The sequence below is a fragment of the Ambystoma mexicanum genome, chromosome 1q (assembly GCF_040938575.1).
Source record: "Ambystoma mexicanum isolate Mex_15411 chromosome 1q, UKY_AmexF1_1, whole genome shotgun sequence".
NCBI classification, from domain to species: Eukaryota; Metazoa; Chordata; class Amphibia; order Caudata; family Ambystomatidae; genus Ambystoma; species Ambystoma mexicanum.
In genome coordinates, this window is record NC_090922.1 from 1,432,556,900 (window position 1) to 1,432,581,042 (window position 24,143).

The window sequence follows — 24,143 nt, forward strand, 5'->3', positions numbered from 1 at the left end:
CGGTACCGTACTTAGCGCCTTCCCCGTTCCCATTGAGCCCTGTGTGGTAAAAATGGGAATGTGGAAGCCATGGAGGAAGGGGGAATTACCGCCCCGCCAACCTTGTAATGGGGTGGTAATTCCCCCTTTCTCCATGGCGGAGTCGGTAAGTTACCGGCATGGACCATGGTGCTATTGGCACCATGGTTTTCCGCCTGTGTCGTAATGAGGCCCAATGACATCGAAGGGTAACGGGATGAAGCAAAGTGTGCAATATGTCTTCTTATCCGTTCCTTGGGAAGTTGAAAAAAGTGAATAAATTAGTCGGAGTAAGTCCCAGGAGCCATCCAGCTTATCCATGTTACCATAATAAGTAGTAAAGCAAGGACTACCTTCTAAGTTTACTCCACTTCAGTTGACTGTGGCAAAGTGCAAACTTGCGTTAACACCAAATATCTGCATGGCAATCAAAGTGGCGAGAAATCTCCCATTAGTCCAATGAACTTGTGCTGTTAGTTGATTATTCAGGTGACGGCCTGGAAGACATCTTTCCAGTGGGTCATCTGTGAGCAGTGTAATCCCAATTTGCAGGTAGTGGGTGGTCCAGTTCCTCGCTGGCTGATCGGAAATTGGATTCAGGTAGATCTGGTTTGACCTACTTAAAAGGGATAGTTGATAACAGGCGTTCTGGCTCTTTTGGCAACAGAGCGCTTGGAGCATTGGCAGTGATGTGGAGGCATAGGGACTGTGTGCGTACTATCTGCCGGATGAATCCCTCCAGAGTCTTTCTTGGAAGCCATGTTTGGATGCTAGATATGTATTACCTGTGTTTTTGAAGTTGCTTAGGAACTCAATCTTGCTGGGGTTGAGCGTGTGCAGGCACTGTACCAGCTCTATAATTCGGGCCTCATTCTAAGGTTGCCGGTGGAGAAACAACGCTACCAGTAAGCTTGCCGGTACCGTTGTTTCTGGACCGGAAAACTACGAGTTCTGCAAGCTCGCAGACCTTGGAGGATGCACGGGCGCCATTCATGAATAGTGCCGGTGCATCCGTCCTCCTCATTCCCATTGAGTCCAATGAGACTCAAATGGGAATGGGAAGTAATATTTTCTGGCGCCCGGCAATGAGCTGTAATGCCCCGTTAAGTCCCCATTGCAGGGCGCTTCAAGGTCTGCGAGCGGCTACCGCCGTACTCATAATGACCCCCATTTAAGGCAGCACTTGAGGTGGACTGGATGTCTTAATCCAGGTTGCACTGAGTGTCATCAGCAGATTGACATATGTGGAGTCTGTGGCTAGCAAGTAGGGTTCCAAGAGATTGATGGACAGAGTTAAGATTGTGGGAAAAAGATATATGCTCGGGTCATTGGACAAGTGACTGGTAGGGTTTATCGTATTGGGGCAAATGTGGAGGGATTTGCCCACTGTTACTTCAGCGATGCTCCACTGCTCCAGTGTTTGCTGGGTACAATAATGATAATGATGCCTTATTTATACAACACCTTAACCCAAAGCGCTTTACAGGGCACATATTTACATACAATATCACCCAGCCGAAATGGGTACTCATTTATCGACCTTGGAAGGATGAAAGTCTGAGTTGGCCTAGCTGGGGTTCGAACCTGCGACCTGCAGATCACGCTCAGATCGCAGCAGCGAGCGCTCAACCTGCTGAGCTATCTTACCGGGTATGCAGGAGCGTAGCAGAAGTGCCCAATGTCGGCTATATCGCCCTTCACATTTTCTGTGATTCCTGTGTGTGCCCAGATCCTTAGAGTGGGGCCATGAAGAAGGGGTTTGACAGTGTTTGGTCTGGAAGGATGCAAGCAAGGGTGATCATACACGCAGACAATGATGCATGCCTAATATGCACGAATGTGTTGACATTTCTTTAAAATCATTTTGAAGCCAGTGCGTGCTGTGAAGCGGAAATACGGTGTGAGGCGCATTTCAGGGAAACGTGGCTGCGTTGGCCGTGCCGCGTGTGTACCCCGGGGCCAGTGAAGTGGTTAATTCAGAATGATTTGCAAAGGCGGGCGAGATCCTTTCGCGGGTTCCTCTCCACTTAAGATTCACATTGTGCTGCATGTTAATGATCTGAGATGTTCATGTGGCAGCAGCTACTGCAAGATCTGCTGGCCGCAGTCATTTCCTGGTTCCCACACGCGCCACGTTTTATATTACACGGCTTTCCAGTTTCTGGCACTTCTTTGAGTGTAATTCGTCCCTTCGCACTTACCGTATTGTATGCGTAATACCTTATTATTTAGCAATTCATGATGGTTTAGTAGCTTGCAAAATCTTCATGCGGTTCACTAACCTTAGCACAATCGTCTGTCTTTGTCACAATAAAGCACCCCCCCCCTTTCTCCATGAGACACAAAGCTGTCTATTTTTGTTGTGTAGTGGTAGAGTCTTGACTGTACCTGCATTTGAGATCTTGGGCTACTGAAGAACTTCGCGATGGAACGAAAAACGAACAGTAGAGGCCTGATTTTCGATCCATTCTTTTGTTTATTTATTTAATTTATTTATTTGCATTTGTAAAGCGCCCAAGCCCAAGGGTATCAGGGCGCTTTTTCGTACATGTTACATTCATCTTAACAAAAAGGGCCAGTAAAACCAGGAGAGAAAAGAAACAAAGGAAGAACACACATTAAGGGCGAGCACCGCTGGCTGAGGGAGGAGGGCCTTGCTTCTAGACAAAGAGGGGGAAAGGAAGAGGTCTGGGGGGAGGCTTGAAGGGTCCTGGTTGAAGGTAGTGTGGATGGCCGGAAGTTCTTAGAGAAAGAGCCATGTTTTCATAGCCTCGCGGAAAGGATGATAGTTAGGTTGTGGTCTTAGTTCAGGCGGCAATGCGATCCATTGAGTGGCAGCTTCCACGGGGAAACTGGACCCTCCTGCTCTTAACTTCTGCACCTTCAGCAGGACTAGTCTGAGTCTGGGCTGTTCTCACTGGTCAGGACGAGTGGCCTTTCTGGCAAGGTACTGGGAGCAGTGTTTGAGAGACACTTGTGAGTGATTCAGAGGGTTTTGAAAATGATCCTTTCTCAGACCGGGAGCCAGCTGTCTTTTTTTCTAGCAGAGGAGATGTGATCTCTTTGGGAGATATTTAAGGCTGCTCGTTGAGCATTGTTTTGAATGACCTGAAGTTTGATGAGGTTCTGCTTTGAGGTAGCTGCGAATAGTGCATTACAATAGTTCAGTCTTGCTCCAATGATAGCCCTGGTTATTGTTAAGCAGTTAGATGACGCGAGGAAGTGCCTCACTGCATTGATAAGCATCGTTGTGTAAGTGGACGAGGAAGCAATTGCTTTCACTTGTTTGGTAAGGGAGAGAGTGGCATCGAGGTGGATGCCTAGCATTTTCATGGATGAGGAGACAGGAATTTGGTTGCCATCTATGTAGAAGGAGGAGAAATCTGTGCTGAGTTTCTTGAACATGGTTGGCGAGCCAACTAATAGGATCTCTGTTTTCTCATCATTCAGGCATAGGTGGTTGGAGGCCACCATTGAATGGTGGGGTATATCTTGTTGACGTTGATAGAGTCTTCTAGGAAGGAACCTGTGTCAGGAGGAGGATTTTGGGGTTGTCGGCATAATTCATATAGGAGATGCCGAGGGAGTCCAGGAGGTCGAAGAGGGGTTTAGTGAGAATGGTTTAGTGGTTTATCTCTGGTATATACTGACTATGGCAAGATCTCACATCGGTCCGACATGCATTTTGCACATTAGTGCTTTCTCGACCCATTAGGTCTATTTGAGAGTAACATTGCGTAGTAGGCATTGACCTACAGTCCCTCTAATACTGGATGTAGGTGTGTGTGCGTGTAGATGTATAGTTGTGTGTGTGTGTGCCTGTGTGTGTTGTGTCTGATTTTGGGGACTTATTGAGTGTGGCCAAGGGAACTGGGAACCTCCCCAAAATAGCATATGATCAGGGTGGGGTGGAGTTGGGAGGATTCCGTCAGTACTCTCACTTAGCCCCCCATCAAGGGGCAAGGGACAGTCACAGAGAATGGCGCAGTTACACTCTGACTTTAGAAATTATTGATTGGCAGCCTGATAAAATGGGAACCCCAACAAATGTAAAGCCAGCCACCCACACATTACCACCAGTCCTGGAATTCTACTGCCAAACAGTCCTTTATTTTCATGAACCACCATACTAGTGACATTATCCCTTTAAGAGGTCGGGACCCAGAGCATCTCAGAAACCCATATCATTCAGTGTCGCGAAACAGCTGTCCCACACCTGAGCCTTCTCAGACATCGGAGGCTTTTTTTACCAATTACTGGCAACTTCACTCCCAGGCCCAAACAGCCATCGGGAGCACGCCGAAATTGCCCATGCAGCTTGCAGAGCGAGTTCATGTAGGACCATGGACCACTCCGACACTGCTGCCATCACTCGCTCTGCAAGCGAACGACCACAGTTGAACCACTTAACTGGGAATTTATTACCATTTTTGAATACCAGCCTCAGCAAAGCTGAATACCACAGGTCCTGCGGCTCCCTGCAGGCCCTGCGGCTCCCTGCAGGCCACAGCAAAGACCTATATAAAATCCAAGATGGCGGACCTACAATTTAAAGACTTGGTCCATCCTTCCAGTTAGTGAGCCCAGGTGAACCTAATGGACCCAGCCAAACCCAGACCCTCACCAGTTTGCCAGAACACGCACAGATCCTCACAGTGACCAAGGGGTAGAGGTGTAAGGTCACAGTCATCAGTGTTGGTGATGTGAAAAGGTTGGGCTGGCAGTTGGAGAGGTGGGGATTCTCGAAGGATGCGCTAGCAGGAGTTTGGAGAGGAGGATGTAGATTAGAGGGGAGAAGACGTTGATGGGAGGAAATAAGGAAGAGGTTGCTGTAAATCATACGGAGGCAGTGGCAGAACTGGGTGGATGGGCAGGTGTGTGCTCACTTCTCTTGTGCTCCTCCTTAACACCTGGTGCACCCTCTCACTAGGCTGGACTTGCCTGGGTCAAGAAGCACTGCCTTCAAAAAAGAAGGTTTGCAGCATTTAGGCACTACATATTGCCACCCACTGATTTCTCAGCAGCCAGGGTTGAGCCCGCCAGGGTGCCTGACCTGTTCTGGAATGCTGTCACTGCCCCGTCCGAGAGAAAAGGTACCAGCATATAGGTACATTAAAAACAAAAGAAAGTGGTATGCCTGCATGTCTCAATGTATTTCAATGTGTGTGCGTATAAGATTTTGAATGTGTGTGGATGTGTGTATTAGCGGGTGGGTGTGTGCATGCAAGTATATGTTTGTGTGAAACTTTGTGTGTGAGTGAAATAGGCTGTGTGTGTGTGGCATGTGTATGACATTAGGGGACTGCATTATAAAAGTTATTTTAAGTTTCAATGCCAGCCTATATTGTGTGTGGAACATCATCACATTGCTATGCTGTTAATTCTGGCATATGTAGGCGCAGTTCCACAAAAGTGAGTTGTAGTGATTATACTGGCAAATATGTGGGCGCAGCTTAGTGAAAGTAACTTGTAGTGATAATACTGGAAGATATTGTGGGCACAGTTTCATGGAAGTGATTTGCTGTGGCACTGGCATATATTGTGGAGTTATCTTCAGGAAAATGATTTACGGTGGCAATTCTGGCATATATGTTATGTTACCTTGCATTGTGGGCACAGCTTCATGAGCGTGATTTACTCTGAGAAGGGTGTTAAATATTGTGGGCAGAGCATAATGAAAATGAAATATGGTGGCAATGTTGAATCCATTGTGTATACAACATCAAAGTGATTTACACTGGGAATACTGGCATATGTATTGCGCACAGCTTCATGAAGTGGTTTATAGTGACTATATTCACCTATGCTGCCATTTATTGAGGGTGCACCTGTATGAATGTGATCTACAGTGTAATGTGATCTACAGTGGAAATGCTTGCATATATTGTATGTTTTGGAATATTGTAGGCACAGCATCATAAATGTAATCTACATTGCCAGTGCTGTATATATTGATTGTGCAACTTGAACGTGATTTACAATGGCATATAGTCAGCACAGCTACAGGAAAGGGATTTGCAATTGTAATGAAGGCATATATTGTGGGCACAGTCAGCATATAAATATTGAAAAATGCATGTTTTGTTTTACTGACCCAATCTTCAAGATCTTCAAGGACCAGTGAGGTGAACACTTTGCTGGTGGAATCCAGTAAGGGGATGGGTCTATGATTAACTGGTACCTCTCTACCACCCTTTCTTTGTTTGGCATGATTCCACTGAAAAATAGGTTTTAAGTTGATTGAGCAAGTCCATGTTGAGTGTGGCGAACCAGATGAAGGAGTTAGACCTGACCAAGACATTTTCAAGGGTGTTCATTAAACTAACAAGAAATGCCTCTCACTCCTGCTAACAGAGATTATCCCTACCTAAGCTAAGGGTGCTCGTCCGTTGTCAAAATCAAAAGTAGTCCTCAGTCCAAACCTAATTGCTAATTGGCCCTACCATTGTAGAAACACAACACAAATATAAGCCAAAGCAATACCCTCTCAGGCCAGCCTTTGTCCAGCCAATTGTCTTTTGAATCTCTCTCAGGAGGTGGTTCTCAGTTCAGAAAAGAAATGTTTTCAGTTCTCTCTTTAGCCCTTTCAGATTGATTTATTTATTATTATTTCTTTTTATTTTTTATATTTTAGAGCGCACACAAATCCTGAGGCATCAGGACACTGCAGAGAACCAGTTACATGTAGTTTACCTGGAGAAATTATTCTCTTATTTCTTTCCCCACCAACTTATCAAATCTCCATATGACTCCAATGTTTCCAGTTGTTATGTGGAAGAATGTTTCCCTTATTTCTTTTTCCACCATCTTGGCAAGTCTCTAGATGAATCCAGTATGTCAACTTCTTTACGTGGAGGTATGCTTCCCTTAGTCCTTGTCCACCACCTTGACCTCTTTCTCCCTGTTGGTTTTATATCTTGCACAAGTTGATTGAACCCTCCAGGAACCCTTCTCCTTATGTTTTTAAAAATGTCACTTGTTTCTCAAGGGTTCTCTAGGCTCCACTGTCTGTCAGGTTTCCTTAACGTTTGTGGGGCTATCTGTGCTCTTTGTCAATATTCAAAATTCGGGTTTCTAGGGCGACCCGTAACATTCCTTGTCAGTTTTGGATCAGCAAATGTTAGTATTTACTTGAGGGCTCTCCTGGCCCATCTGGGTGTCTAGTTTCCTTACCATCTGTGGTTTTATCTGTGCTTTGTGCAAATATTAATATCTCAGGTTTCTAGGGATCCCGCAATCCTCCTTATCAGTTCCTGTCTCTTTGTGTGGTTTCTCTTGCCTCCCTCCACCATGGACAACCCTGGTACCTTCTCTGCCTTTGGGTGTGCTCCAGCTGGATGACATCTCAGAAGGGATGTTGCCATTCGCTGCTCTCTTCGGCATCGCCAACACGTAAGCTTGTGCTTCTCTGCTTCTGCCCAACTCGGCAGTCGCCACGTTCCTCGCGTTCCAAGTGGTGGATTCGTTCCTCCATCTATCCTGGCTTCGGCATAGATTTGCAGGTTCCAGAGCCACCATGGCTGCAGCGTGGTCATGCAACCAGGTGAGACGTTACTTGCGTCTCTGTTATTTTCTTAGCTGTATCGCCTTTCTCAGTGCTGGCCTTCCGGAATCTCTGTTTTCTCTCCCTGTCTCTTCATGCTACTGCTGGCTTCAAAGCTTAACACGGCTCTGCCCCTCCAGGACGTCTGTATGTCAGAGGCTAGCTTCTGCATAGGATTTTTCCTCCTCCACTCAAGGTTCCTTTATTCTTGCTGCTGTACTTCAAATGTGTGTTGCCTTTCATCAGTTGCTGAGTTAAAGGGGATTCCAGCATTACCTTCATCCAATGATACACAAGGTATGTCAGTATTTGTTGGATGGAAAACAGAAGTAACATCAGTCTGCCCTATTCCCATATATGCGGACAAAGTATTGTTCATAGGGAGTTCCTTGTAGGAATTGGAGTCCTTGTCCCCTAGAGGGCAGTCACTCCCAGTGTCGTCCTGCTTTCCTTGGTCTCACTTCCTTAGCCTCAAAGGGGGTGGCTCCCCCTTGTGAAGAAGGGTAGTTGTCCAGATTTGTCACAGGACCAGCCTCCCTGATTGCTCTCCCAGCCCCCACTCCTCTTCCCGCCTCCCGCTCCTTCCCAGTGACATGATGGTGGTCCAGCTCCTTCCCCAAACACAGAAACGGTATAATGACCCCCGTGTGGACATCACAGCATTTTAGTGTGCCTAATCATTGTGTGAGCCTTCCTCACTCTGCCTAGCTGCAATCCAAAATTTAAAATCCCTATTTTGCTGTTTTGCCGCTCTGCGGCATGCAATGCATTAGACCAGCCTCCAAAATCGCTCTCCCACCCCGTTCCTCCCTCGTGCCCTGATTGGTGTGGCTGCACGCTTAAGTCAGGTACACAGGGCAGCCCACTGCCCATTGCAGCCCTCTGCAACGAAGAACCCTGAGGCAAAGGGCAGCTCCAGACCATGTTGGCCCATGTTAGCCTGTGGAGTGTGGAGCCTGCAGCCATCAACCAGCAGCAACTGACAAGGCAGGTGAGGTCTGGACAGGCGGAACAGCAATCACTGTTGCCCATTAGACTTCTTTCCAACCCATCTAATTATCCTATTATCAAAATATCTAAATTAGTTTGTTGCACATTCATGTGTTAGTCATATCCAATGCCTACAACATTTCTCGCATCTAAGCAGATTGGGCCTCATTACGACCCAGGCGGTAAGGGAATACTGGTACCGGTAAGGTCACTGGTCCCGGTAATCCCTTACCGCCCTATTCCGAGGTCCCTTTGCGGGTCCTCCCTTAACACCTGGTTTTACCAGGCGTTAAGGACAGGACCCGCAAAGGGACTTTGGAGGTAATAACGGTACCGCAATTTGCAGTACCGTTATTACCGCCTTCCCCATTCCCATTGAGCCCTATGGGAGCAAAAATGGGAATGGGGAAGGGCCATGGTGAATGGGGAATTACCGCCCCCGCCAACCTTGGAATGGGGCGGTAATTGCTCCATTCACCATGGCGGAATCGGTGAGGTTCCGGCGGCAACCATGGCGCTAGTAGCGCCATGGTTACCGCCTGGGTCGTAATGAGGCCCATTGTGTTAGTCAGCCATATTGTGCATCTAAGCAGATTGTGTTAGTCAGCCATATCTCACATCTAGGCAAATTGTGTTAGTCAGACATATCTCTCATCTAGGTCTGGACATGGGGACCAGAAATTATCGCGACCCATCATATTATATTATCAAAAAGCCTGTAGTTAGTTGGACATTTGTACGTACGCCATAGCCAACACCTTAGCCAACTGTGCAATTTAGCCATATCTTGCGTTTAGGTAGACTGTGTTAGCTAGACATATCCCACATTCAGACAGATTGGGTCAGGTAGGAACATCTCACATCTAGACTTGCAGCAAAGACATTTACCCTTCCGGCCCTTGAATCCCAAACCTTGCTGCTGCTGCCTTCATTGCTATACCTCGATCAAGGTGTGTCACCGGCCTTCCATGTGTCCCAAATGTAGGTGCTACTATATTCTACCGTATACAAATATAGGCGCTACTGCATTTTACCATCTACTGTTGCAACCGCATTTAGGCATTTCCCCACTAGTCAGGTGTCCCAGATCTAGGTGCCACTGTATTGTACTGTCTACAAATCTAGGTGGTACTTTCTTTTAACTGTCTACTGTTGTAACTCCCATATAGGCATTTCTCCCACTATCAAGGTGTCCCAAATCTAGATGCTACTGTATTGTACTGTATACTGTTGTATCCCCAGTTAGGCATTTCTCCCACTATCCTGGTGCTACTGTATTGTACTGTCTACTGTTGTATCCCCAGTTAGTCATTTCTCCCACTATCCTGGTGCTACTGTATTGTACTGTCTACTGTTGTATCCCCAGTTAGGCATTTCTCCCACTCTCCAGGCATCCCAAATCTAGGTGTACTAGTTGCTACAATAGTTTACTGTCCCCTGTTGACCAGGTGCCCAAGGCCAGGTAAGTGACCATCTACAATCTAGTGTTGCACCCCAGTGGGACATGCCCCATCTACTGAAACACATCATCTTATGTACTCTTCCCACAGGTTAGGCCCATGCCACACACTGGCCAAATCAGAGCCGCACGCTGGCGCACCGATGGGTTTGACGAGGCCCATCACACCCTGTGCATGCTCCATGGGCTGCTGACTGGAGCCTAGCCAGCCCATCTAAGTCCTAACCTGGCAAAAATGCACACAAGCATCTTTTAACTTAAACTCTTAGAACCTCCTAGACGTGGACTTCGGTCACTGAGGGCGTTCCAACCACAAAGTGCATTGAGGCCATACAAATGGTGCAAAGGCACTATATGAATAACGAATACAATACAAGAGGTAATAGTTTTATTGTTCCAATGTGTTGTTGATGTACCCTTAATGTATCATAGTTAAAACAGCCAAAATGGTTAATCACCATCAATAAAATGCATTTTTTGCTAAGAATATGTTTTTTACAATCCCTGGTCTGTACTCTTAATGAATGTGGTTACCCAAGCCCCAATTAAGTCACTTCTGTGGTGGCCTGAGGGCAACACATCTCACACTCTTAGGCTAGCTCCTATCTGTTGACAGCTGCTTCACCCCAGCCAGCATGGAGTGTCATGACTTAAGTTTGTTTGTTGCCTTTATTTCAACAAATACATCTAATGCACATAAAATATGTAAAAGCACATGAAATAGTTATTGATATACTTTTCATAAGCATCATCTGAAACATGCATAATCATAAACATAATTACAAAAATACATTAGATGTGATCACAAAAGAAATACGTTTTAAAGACTAGGATTCAACTATTCCGAATGGGCATCCCATGCTCGTAAAAGAATCGATCATCATAAAAACGTCATTATCGTTACAGGGATCATTTTGAGCACTTTCCTGAATGTCTTCTTAGTCAAAGGTATGTATCTCAAGTCACATTCTATCGAATACGTTTCAAGGCTGCTATTTAAATGACTGAGTAACAGGGATAACATAATAGAACATGAAAACATGTTGCTGCATAATTTGCATATTGGGATAAAGTGATATACTGTGTGCCATTTGTTTATTACAGAAATAACTGGTCAACTCCCATGGCGAACTTTTTTCAAATAAAGCTCTTGAGTAGTGATCATAAACTAGATCAAGGTATGTTCACAGCCAAAGATTAGTGCAATAAGTGATGGGAAGTTGGCTCCTGGTAGTGGGATCCATTATCTGGTGCAGACCCAAAGCTCTGCCCCATACAGGGAAGCTTGTTTGGATTTACATTTACATATTCCCAATGAAGGAGCACTGCCTTGTTACTCTACTGCCATTACATTCTCACTAGAGCCCACAATAGTCCCTTTTATGTTAGGTTGCTTTTGACAATTTGGTTAGACCAAGAGCCAGACCCATAAAACAAAAGTGAGAGAACTGCTCCAATGGAAAGCAACTGAAGGTATGAACAAAAGCTGAGCGTTTCTACTTGTGGCCAATAAATGTCACCTCCTCTTTTCTGGCCGAATTCATCTCCAGATCTTCATCTTTGGCAGATAGTTAAAAAACAAATACATTTCCTACATCACCAATCAGAGGTTTTTTTCCCCATTTCTTCAATACTTTATTTATACATTTGATATTTTACATCAACAATAAAATATAATGCAAATATCATGCAATAATACAATACTCAAAGAATATCTTTACAAATACAGCATATTAACTTTATCAGTAAAGAATACAAAGAATTGAATTAAGGTGGAAGAAAGAGGGGAAGAAGAGAAGGGAAAGAAACATTTCACAAAAAAAAGTATTAGACTATGGTAGATAACTATGCATAGAGATCATTAATCCTTTCATATTTGTCAAACTGGTCCTTTGTTTTAAAGGATACCTTCTCTCTCCTGGACAAAAGCCACAATCCTTGCAACCAATCCTCAATACTGGGAGAATTGTCACTTTTCCAAAATTTTAGAATCTGTTTTTAGCTGGAAGGAGAGCTTTAACACCGATATCTGTGAACAGTGAGTTGAGACCCATTTAGAGGGGGCTGGTTGGATAGTAAGGATGCAGTTCTGGTGGCCAGATCCTTGGCATACTCACCATTCTACTGGGAAGGAGGGAGACGCAGAGACAATTGTCTAAAGGCCGCAGCTGTTCTTTCATTCTAGAACCAACAACAGAATCTTCCAATATTCTGAGGTGTATGTTCTTACATTGGCATATACTCCTTAAGTGTGGCTGCCAGAAACCTGCTGTCATGCCTCCCCCGGGGGGCTTCAAGGAATCTCAACAATCTCTCTACTTTGAACAAAGGAGTAGTACTAAAGGAAGAATGCTGTCATTTAGCAGTCTGCTTGGTCAGGATGGGAAACATTAAGTCTTATATCATCCCAAAGGAATCCTAAACCGTGGATGGAGTAATCGTTGGAGAAGAAACAATATCATTGTGAGTAGGCTGCAGTTGTTTCTAAAGTGTTGTTAGTAGGGCTTCATGATCTACAATCTCCCAGCTATGGTGTCCCCTACTGTTGATAACATATAAGGACGATTTACCACGGATGTTAAAGGGGCTGCTGTTCTACCAAATTAATATCTAGTGGTACTGCAGAGTGGTCACTTTCAGCTCTAATCGTGATATCCACATTTTGAATGAGGCGCCTATTTTCCAGATTTACTAGAATATAGTCTGGTGCCTAGAGGTGCATGGACCAAAGCATGTACCATTCGTAGGCTAAAGAGGCGCCCTCAAAGCATTACTTTAAATGTGGTTATTCACGGGCACCATATTGCTGATGGGCATATTCTGGACAGCAATCATTCTGGTAGACAAACTCTGAGACATGGTATCCCTCATGGCCATGTTTCTTTACCTGGCACAGCATCTGTGATGGTATTCATTTGTGGACAATGCAAGTCTGATGGTTTCTTCTCTGGCACTGTAATTCTACTAGCATATTTTCGGTCTGGTTGCCGCATGCTGTCACTTAACTCTGATGGTCCAATTCTGGGACACGGGCATGCAACGTGTCATTACTCTTCTCTAGTGGCACGGTATCCTGCTTCAGAAAGGCCACTGTGCATCCTAGCTGGCATATTCTCTGGCACAGTCATTCTTTGGATGCCTGTCTCATAAGCAGCTTCTGGGGCTTAATCGTTCTGTTCTGTAACACAGGTGTTAGTTAGGATTGCTCCATGGGTCACTGGCATTGACTGTGTGCCTTGACAGGGCCGGCACATTGGCATTGGTGGCAACTGTGAGTAATCGTGGTGAGTGAAGGCACTGGCAATGTTAATGGTGGGAGACCCTTCAGGTGGGGCATTAGCACCTGTGGCAATTAGGGGCACTAGAAGCTGTCAAGGGCTCATTGAACTTATGGAGACAGGATGTTTAAGTGTGACTCTAATAATCACTGGGAGCACTGACATTTTGACTCTGATATAAGGTCTTAGCATACATGAGCACCATGGAAAGAGGCGCCGGCCAATCAGGGCGCCTGTAGTGTGGGCATAATCAGCCAATCCGCATGTGTATTCTCTCCTGGCCACCAGCGGCTCGCTCCTCCTTCCACCATCATTACTTTTGCAAGGATTCCCTTTCTGCATTTCTCCCTTGCCCGGCCCCGCTGCCCCAGTATCCCGCACCCTCTCCCTCATGCCCTCACTTAGCTACTCGCTGCCATGTACCCTTACGCGGTCTTTCGTCCTGGCCACCTTCCCCAGGTCATGGAAATAGTAAAGGTTTTGTCCCTTTACTATTTTCTCGTTGGCCATTCTGTGTTTGTAATTGAATTTTAAGGGAAATAACCACGTCATGGCAGTTTCTCTTAAAAGCAAACACAAACACACTCTCAGCACCCCGCAGGGTGCCCAGAATGCTAACCAGACCAGCACCCATAGCACCAATGTTAATGTTATTAACTATGTACGCCTGGGCTACCTTCCTGCTGCAGCGTCTCCCTAATGATTGCACAAGGCAAGAAAGTGTTTGGTGGAGGACATTGCTGGATGAACAGGGCCGGAACCAGAGCGCACCCATCACCCCCAAGAAGAAGGAATGGTCATCTTTTACCCTGTATGCAATGGCCAGTAGCCGCTTTTCGCGTTTGAAAAGAATGCTCATTTGTTATTTTGTGATGGCTGATTCCCACTTGTCAGCTTGTGTTGAGATTAATGGTCACTTACCAGTCTTTGTGAAAGCCAATGGTCACCTCTTAACCTGCTTGCAGGGACTGGTAGCCACTTGTAAATGAAATGATATGAAATGATATTTTACTTATATCGCGCTCATACACAAGTGTTTCAGAGCGCGACCAGGCAAAGGGAGAGGAACAGGGGAGGAACAAAAACAATGTCCTTACTAGGTCCAGTGACATTATGAGCGTGCAAGTGCATGGAAAAGGGAAAAGGGGGAAAGTGCATGGAAGGGGGGAGAAGTGGAAAGTGCAGAAACATAGTCTCAAAAAATTGGGATTAACTCTGCCACTGCCACTTGTAATCCAGTGGTAATTCCGCCGGACCAACTGACGGTAACAGTAATTCAGTTGGGCAGTATTACAACAGATTTACCACCGGAATACTGGCCAACTCGTAATGAGGCACTCAGGTTCACCGTTTTTTAAAACAAAAATATATTATAGTTGGTTGATCGCACTGAAAGGGGGACAATAGCAACACCAGCAGCGCAAGGAATGTTTCCCAGGCTCTTCACCTCTCTTTTTACTACAGTCTTTAGTCCGTCCTTCTCCTTTTAGCTTGAAAATCTCTTCCCGGGTGGCCTAAACAGTCACTCAGTCTCTGAGATGTATAGCGCCCCACCAGTACTACCCACACCGCGTGCACTTAGGTCTTCCAATGGGGATTTGATGTATGGAAATGGATAAATGCCCAGACCCCAGGGTACTGTCAGCTTTACCCTCCTGTTTCACCACCACTTAGCCCTTTTCCCTCTTCTAGCAGTACCAGGATCTCCTCTAAGCCTGAAGGGCTACGTCTGGTCACGCTTGTTGCTTCCTTTCCTCCTCATACCTCTGCTCCTTCTTCCCCACTGTTTGCTCCTCCCACTTTCCATTTATTTTTTTCCCGTCGTCTCCCCTCCTCGTCTCCTTCATTCACTCCACTCCACATCCTCACAGAACTGCAGCACTCTTTTCCCCTCTCCTTTCCTTATATTCCTATTTCTCGCTCCACCTCTTGGCTTCTCCATCATGCTCTAATCTTCACTTTCCGGCTCTCCAACCTCTGTGTACTCTGACATACTTAACAGAGGTTACATTAGTGCACACCCTAACTTAATAGAGGTAAATCAAACTTTTGAGGACATGTAGGGTGTAAGGGAGAAGATACAACCCCGGCACTAAGGTTGGAAAACAAACAGCAGTTAAGGAAAGATGTCCTGAGTTTGGACACTCCTGTCCGTCGCACACCAATATACCGTACAAAGAGTCAATAATTAACAAAAATAGTTTAACATAAGTCACAACATGAGAATTAAATCATTACAATATTGATTTTTTAATAATTGAAAACAAAGCAGAGCATTTCGGGATAAACCTTTTCTCACAAGCAACAATTCCAAATGAGTTCTGTAAAGCAACAGAACATATAGGATAATTCATTCAAGCGTATATTTTCAAATACCTTAATGGACATAATGCTGAATGCTAAGTGCAATATCCATGAGTATCACCAATACCCCAAAAGACAAACATGTCCAGGTGCAGAGTAAACAGAAACCTAAGCTAACAGAGAGAGATAGGTAACGCCAAATCACCATATAACGTAGAGCCAACCAAATAAAAAAGTGACCAACTACAACCACCACCAAGTCAATAATAACCACACTACTGTATACAGAGACTTAAAGTTTCAACAAAAACCCAAGGGGGGCGAACAGTTTCGGTGCCTGGCAATGTTCGACCCTCAGTAATATCTATTCAAGAACCTCAAGCCCCTCAGAATGGGGTATCTAGGTGTATACACTTTGGATGTCAAAGGAGACAAGTAAATGATTACTGGGTACCCACCCCAATCCTCTGATAGGGTTCAGAAAGTGTGTATTATTCTGAAGATAGGTAGATGTGCCTTGTACTATTGGTTGTATAACCTTATCCAAACGATTGCCAGATAATCGAAGATACTATTCATCCCCACAGCAATCACTGTCATTGGTGGATGTATTTGATCTTTATGTATTTTAGGGAGTCCATAAAAGGCCGGTGTTATAGGAAATTGATTGAGTTGGAACTCTTTTGTCTTACCAGAGATCCACCAACTGTGTAGAGCTTTATCAGTAGTTTCTTGAATAATAAAGCAAATAACTGGTATGGGATCATGCAGTATGTTATTTGGCTGGTCATGATGGAACACGTGGTGTACCCCAGGGCTCTATCCTCTACCCTGGCTCTTTTCATGTCTACTGGGCCCCTCTGCCCCACCTAATCTCTACCTTCTGCTCTAAATTTCAGTCTTGTGCTGATGACACTCAGCTCTCTTTAAGGCTCCCCTCAGCCTCTTCTTCTCTCTCGCTCATTCCTGACTGTCTATCCGCGATTCAAGTTTGGTGTGCCTCCAACGATCAATGCATTAATGCCAGTAAGACAGAGATCCTTCTCATTGGGACCCCTGCTCTCGCTTTCACTCTCTTTCTCTAGCCGCCCTCCTTCAGCCTTCTTCCTTTGCCTTCCAGTGAGGTTAAAAACCTTCTAGTCCACTCTCTCCTTCTCTCATCACATCACAGACCTTGCCAAGAAGGCCCACTACCAGCTGCACCTTCGCAGAGTTATTCTTCCTTTTCTCACTTCCCCCCAGAATCTAACTGTCTCCAGAGCCCTGGTCCTCCCTAGGCTGGACTACTGCAATAGCCTATTTCTCAATCTGCCTTCCTCTACTCTCCGCCCTCTACAACTAATCCAGAACAGTACTGCAAGACTTGTCCTTGTCTGCAGGACTGAAATCTTGGCACTGGTTTCTGGTGGCTGCAAGGATCAAGTTCAATACCCTCTGCATCGTCCAGAAGGCTTTGTAGGGCCAGAGCCTGCACAGCATTGAACTTTCTCTTCCAAAATACCTTCCTACTCAAGCCCTTCGCTCAGCTATCTCAAACTCTCTGAGGGTCAGACATTTCTCCAGGCAGAGAGTATGAGGTAGATCTCTTTCTTCGGTAGGAGTCACCCTCTGGAATGGCCTCCCTGACCCTCTGAAACTTGAGCCAGACCACCTGAAGATCTGCAAGCAGCTCAAGACCTTCCTTTTCTCCTCTGCGTTCTCTCTCTCTCTCTCTCTCTCTCTCTCTCTCTCTCTCTCTTTCTCTCTCTCTCTTTCTCTCTCTCTCTGGTTGCTTGATTACCCTCAGAGTCTACTGGGTACCAGGTTCCTCCTTGATCAGTCTCCCTACGGGCCGACCGCGTACTTAGGGGCTGCAACTGTCACCCACAGTCCCCTGCCTCCTTGCACTTACACAGGGCCACGCTGCCCTGGCTACACTTACTCAGAGTAATGCTTCCCTGATTACACTTCCCTCTTCCTTGCACTCCCCCGCCTCCCTTCTCCCTGCGCTTGCCATTGCACTTGCACGATCTGAATGACACCTGGCCTAGTAAGATTGTTTGTCTTGTCATCCCTCTGTCGTCCCTCCCTTGTCTTGTTGCACCTAGAAACACTTGTGTACAGGCGCCTTATAAATGACATATATCATATCATATCATGATTCTGATTGGGGGACCTTATGTATTAATTGTTTAGCACTTTTGCAATATATACCTTTAAATATGGCCAACGCGCTGTTGCTTGCTTTGAAAACTATGTATTATGGGTGCGCGCTATACACACACGCTGCTATAAATATTTACTGAAAAGTGCAAGCTGGAGTTTCCTGACACGTGAACGCTCAGCATTCCTGCTTCTGCTCTTGATAGGGCAAGGTGGTTCCTGGTGTGTTTTAGGATTGTCTGGAGGGTACTCCATCCTATAGTGGTGCTGATGTCTGAATGATATATTTTCTTTCTTTTTTAGTCTGTTTACGATAATCACGTTCCTTTCTTGATCTCCGCCTGCATTCTTACACCCACTGGTATTTCATGCAAGCACGCCATCCTGAATTAATTGAATCTTGCCTATAATCATGTTCCTTTCTTGATTTATGCCTGCACTCAGGCACCCACTGGTACTTTGTGTAAGCACGCTAGTGTGATTTTATCGACTCTTGCCTATAATCACGTACCTTCCTTGATTTTTGCCTGCATCCATGCATCTACCTATGTAAGTACGCCGGCCCTACATCGCATGTTCCCTATTGTTTTCTATGTAATCATGCTGTCTCTTATGTTAGCTCTGCTTATACAACCACTTGACTCAGCCTGAGGTATGCTTTCAATATCTCATCAAACACTTCACACCGGCTGCACTCATGCTTAGTTACTCACCTGCTTTAGCCTGCCACTCCTGCACGCGCCAATTGCATGAACCTACACCACCTCCCTCTTTGGCATAGAGTGCACTTCTTCGCGCAAATCATACATCCAACTTTGCCACTGTGCTTACATCCCTAGCACTGCAACAGGACTAGCCTACTGTACGCAACCAGGCCCGTCCAGCCTTACTTTTACCAATAGCCACCAGAGGAACCTCGCTCGTTGTAGCACATAATGTATTCTAATACTTATGAGCTACTTGTTCTCTGGACTACTTTGACCTTAACTCTTGATCCTATCGGCTTTACCAATACTCTGAATACTATGGTTATCGACACCAGAGTCACCACACTAGGCGTGGAATGTATCCCAAGGGAGCTAACCTTCCCGAGCCCATCTAGAACTAACATTCCATGTGACCTCACACCAAGAAACCTTAGGCTTCGCTCGAGACTATCTAGGTTATTCGAACCACCTGTCAGCCTTCCAACCACTATTGTCCATCAAAGCAAGCACCCAATTAATAAACAAGTTATCACATCCAAAACGATGAATTATACCAACCTAAGCACCACTCCCAAGCCAAACTCTAGAATGCCCAAACAGAATAAACCCTCAACCATAATTTATAATCTCAATAGCAAGGCCCTTCCTACACTATTGACAATAACTCCTGCTCCCCTCCTCAAAGGAGCTCTCATTAATGCGAGGTACTTAATAGCCCATGCCATAGAGATTGCCGACGTGTTACAATCAGAAAACTACGACTTCTTGACCATTACTGAATTTTGGCTACATCAGGCAGCAGGCCCAGCCTTGATGCTTGCAGTACCAGCTAACTATATTATTCTCAGAGAAGATAGAGTTGATACCTGCGGTGGAGGCATAGCTATCAAAGCCAAATCTATTTTAGCAATAAGAATAACGACACCCTAGCATGTCAACTCTTGTGAATCCCTCACAGCCAAGCTACCCATATCAAACTCCCAAACTATCACCATAGATCTAATATATAGACCCCTAGGCCCTATGGGAACATTCGAAGAGGACATATCTATGATCCTATCGGATAACCTAAAAAATGCATCGCAGGTACTCCTACTGGGAAACATGAATTTGGGATTTAATGACCCCAAAGACTCACAAGCAACATCCATAGCTAATGTCCTCTCCGAGCTCGGCTTCACACAAAAAGTGACAATGCCAACCCATGAGAAGGGCAGAACGCTTGACTGGGTGGCTGACTACAACTGCGACACCACCATTACCACCAGACTCAGCAGCACACTTTTCACAACGAGCTATAGCCTGGATCCAATCATTCTTAAGCAGTAGTACAATGAGAGTCTTCTCTGCCACAGCAGCACCGGACCCCATCCCCATCACCTGCAGCATTCCCCAGGGGTCCTGCGTGTCCCCTACCATGTATAATATATTTACAAAGCCCCTTTTTGATGATATGCATTTTCTCGGTGTCACCTATACTAACTATGCAGATGACACCCTGATTCTCATTCCACTTACAGGGGATTACAACAAGGATTTGGCCTTGGTGAATAGAATATACCTCATCATCCAAGCATGGATGGCGCTCCATGGTCTATGCCTGAATGATGACAAAACAGAACTCATTATGTTAGCCACCACGTCTAACATCAACAAACTTGGCCACCAATATACTTCCTTTGATATAGATGGCAACACGATCAAGGTTGCCAAGGAGGTAAAAACTTTAGGTTTTTACCTGGATTCCAGCCTTTTATTGGCTAAATAGGTAGATGCAATGGCACATGTAAGTTGATCAGATCTGCCAAACCCTACCTCTTAACAAGTAGCTGCACCACACTGGCAAGAGCACTTGTGTTGTCCAAACTGGAATACCGTAATGCCCTATACCTTGGCTCCAACAAATACATTACTATGAAAATTCAAATTCTGCATAATAATGCCTTGAGAGCAGCGCTAGGAATAGCCAAAAGAGAACATATTTTGGCGGCAAGGAGGCAGTCTAACTGGCTCTCCACTACTGATAAAATCAGGCTAAAAACCACGTCATTAACATTCAAGTGCCTCAACAACGTGGCACCTTGCTACCTAACAGACAGAATCAATAGAAAAGTTACTCTCCGACCCACCAGAGTTGCCTATACTAACTGCTTGACAGTCCCCACTTTCAAAATGACGAATATTGGCGGAAACAGCTTCCCTGTCAAAGCTGCCCAACTCTGGAACTCCCTTCCCCCCTCATAAGGGCGGAACAAACTTACTCAAATTTCAGACTAACCATTATCAAGTGGCTTAAAGAAATTAATCTTCAACTCCAGCACATCCTCTCGGTTTCTCTCTGCCTTTATCATTTGTAGCTTGCGCCCCCTCACGGATGTATGGTTTATAGCTAGCTTAGGATTGGAACACACAGCCACCTAAGACCATATAAGTTGCTATCTTTATCTTGCATCCTATGCACTGCTCACCATGCTGCTTGCCATTACTATCTAACTGTATCCTACTCACATTATCATATACAACCACGTATTTGGCTAGCCACCTCTTGCATCATAGGCTCTGTTTACTTTTCTGCCTGTCATTACTGCCTTTCGTTATTATCTAACTGTATTCTATGCTGTATTTTGTATTGCATTTTGTAACATTATAAACTGAAAATATCCTTGTTCACCGCTCCGGGTCTGGTGCGCATTATAAATAAAATAAACAAACAAACAGAATGTGATTGTGAAGGTGACTGTGGGATTTATTTTCTGTACTCAAGTGCTATACAGGTATCGGTTACAATACGACCTTCTGAATTAACTTTTGTAATTGACTTCTACTATTCCTGACTGTGTGTACTTGTTGGTTTGTTACTAGAATCACTTAGGAGGCGCTGATTCCTTCTGTATCTGTGCTAGTTAAGTTATGGTATTTAGCTAGGTATTATTTTTTGTTGGGCAATTTGGGTTTCTATTGACACAGTTAGTCTCTCTATACACCAGTGTGGTTATTGTTGACTTGGTGGTGGTTGTACTTGGTCACTTTTTCATTTGGTTGGCTCTACATTACTGCTGGCTTAAGTTTCCATTTACTCTGCACCTGGACATGTTTGTCTTTCGGGGTATTGGTGGATATTACACTTAGCATGGAACATTATGGGTGTCCAGTCATTTGGTCGAAAATAAAAGATTGAATGACCATTTGGTCAAATACCAATTGGTCGAAAAAAAAGGTTGAATTTTTTTATTTATTTATATATTTGTTTTGTTTCGGTTGGTAAAAAAAAAATAATAAAGAAAAAAGGGGGGTGGGGGGAACCCCCCCCCCATAAAAAAAAACAAAAAAAAATCGACCATTTTTTCGACCATTTGGCATTCGACCAAATGGCATTCGATCATTTGGTTTTCGACCAAATGACTGGTAACCAACATTATGTCCATTAAGGTATTTGAAAATGTACTTTTGAATTAATCATCCTATATTTTCTGTTGCTTTACAGAACTCGTGTGGACTTGTTGCTCTTGGGAAAAGGTTTATCCGAAAGCTCTCTGTTTGTATTTCAATAATAAAAAAAACAATATTGTGATGATTTAGTATTAGTATATTGGTGTGCAACGGACAGGAATGTCCATACTCACGACACTTTGTCTTTGTTACTCGGACAGACTTCCCGGTGACTGTTGTGTGCTTAAATGCCACAGTGGGAAGGAAGCCTGGGTTAGTGAATGCGGGATCGGTGCCACCCGCATGCCTTAATTGAGCCATCATGAGGACTGGTGAAGCGCGCCAGCATCATTGACCATGCACTGTGGCTGCTCTGCTGCTCCACGTGCTTCAGAAATAAATAAAGATTCCACCATTTTGAATCCATTCGGGTCACTGGATGGGGTCTCTAGTTCTTCTAAGTATAGTGTCTCCTGATTATTGATGTGGCCCTGGCATTTATGGGGCCCAGTGGAGGAACTTTGCTGGAAATGTTGGGGGGGACGTGACATCTAAAGGAAAGGGGCCCTGCCAAATGAGAGGGACAAAATGGTGTTCCATAAAGGTTTGGGGGGACAAAAACCCTTGTCCCCACTAAAATTACACCCATGATGGAGCCCCGGAATGAGGTAAGAAGTTCCTGGGCAACGCGTCCATGCTACCATGCTAGGTCGTTGGAAGTCTCCAGTGCACATCCTGGACTACTATGGACACAGGCCCACGGGTGACATGCTACTCATAAATCCCTCTTGCAGGTTCCGGTGGCGAGAGTAGTTTGTTTGTTTGTTTGTTTGTTTGTTTAGTCATTTGTAGTGCGCGCCAGACCCGATGGTATCGGGGCGCAGAAGCTACAATGATATACAAAGCTTAAAGTAGTGTTCTAAGAATGTCATGGGTCCGCCTACAAACGAGACTAGGGATGGGGTGGGAAAGTTGAGCGATTCCCCCTTCTACCACCTCCGTGATCTGCCTCGTGGAGCAGGTGGCGGTCAGTGGTCCCTTGAGTCAGCCCACTTCCATCCTCTAGTCTCTTAATGCCACAGAAAGCCGATGTCCACTAGGCTTAAGATTGATTATCTGATAACCTATCTACATGCATTCATCCAGACTTGGTTACTATTCAAAGCCTGATTTTCACCTGTGTGTCTGAAGTGGATGCCTTGGTCTCCTGGGCTTGAATGTCTCTTTTTACTCGATAGCCTGCTTGTGTACACTCACTTTGAAGATGCAGGCTGCTGTTGAATGCTAATTGTTACTTGGGGCTTCATTTATGTTCATGGAATTAAAATAGGTCTCAATCCCATTGGGCATTCAAGCGTTTGCATGCAGAAAAACAGCCGGATAAAGGCTAAAGACTCTTGCGGAGAGGAATAGCTCTGGCTAAAGTGCGTGCACAAAGGTTAAGTGTTAAGTTAGCCTACACCCAACGGCAGCGCGTGGTGTTTCAGCAAGCAGGCAAAAGTGGCAAATTGATTTTATAGATTGAAGCGAAAGCCTTATATTTTGTAGCCTTTTAATCAAAGTGACCCATAAACATTGAATGCAAGATTGGGAAAGGTTGGTGGGAAGGAGGACTGGACCAGCAGTGTTAAAGTTGTGCCTTTGTTTCCCTCTCCCAGGATTCGTGACCCACTGGCAGCCGGTGCTGGAGTCCCAGAGGAGCACATGACTGCCCACCCGTGCCAGCCTCTTCTCGGAAGATGACCAGATTGATGCTCGGAGTGACCCTGGAAAGGATCTGCAAGGCCGTCCTCCTGCTCTGCTTCATCCACTTTGTCATCATGATGATCCTGTACTTCGACGTCTATGCCCAGCGCCTGGACTTCTTCACCCGCTTCAATGGCAGGAACTCCTCCCGTGCGCACCCCTACTACAACTTCTCCAGGCCCAATGGGACGGCCCCCAGCTACGGTGTGGCTTCTCCCAGCGCCAAGCCCGAAGTCAACCACTCTGTCACCGAGAAGCCTATACCACCGTGCCCGGAGGTGCCGCTAGGCTTAGGTAAGTGAGAATTGAGCACACAGTAGACTGTAAATAAGGAAGTGATATCAGTCGAGCCTCAGTCTCTGTTCCACATTGCCTCCTCTTCGCACGCCTTCTTGCTCCTTCGACGTGAGCTATTGTTTATAGCACACAATTGTTCATTGAAGAATAAGGCGCTCATGCAGTCAAGTAGATGTTGCCCACTACATGCTAGCCTTGGATCGTTTCCCCAGCGTAATCCCAGTCTTTGT

At 45.3% G+C, this 24,143-nt stretch overlaps 1 protein-coding gene across 2 annotated transcripts in view; it reads left to right on the plus strand.

Moving 5' to 3' along the window:
• Window positions 1-24,143, plus strand: part of B4GALT2 (beta-1,4-galactosyltransferase 2) — a 1,309,500-nt gene that overhangs the window by 571,376 nt on the left and 713,981 nt on the right. For both annotated transcript variants that reach the window (XM_069642305.1, XM_069642306.1), the window contains one exon: window positions 23,529-23,910. In XM_069642305.1, the coding sequence (XP_069498406.1) occupies window positions 23,610-23,910 (301 nt within the window). In that variant the 5' untranslated portion in view covers window positions 23,529-23,609. The remainder of the gene's footprint in view (window positions 1-23,528; window positions 23,911-24,143) is intronic.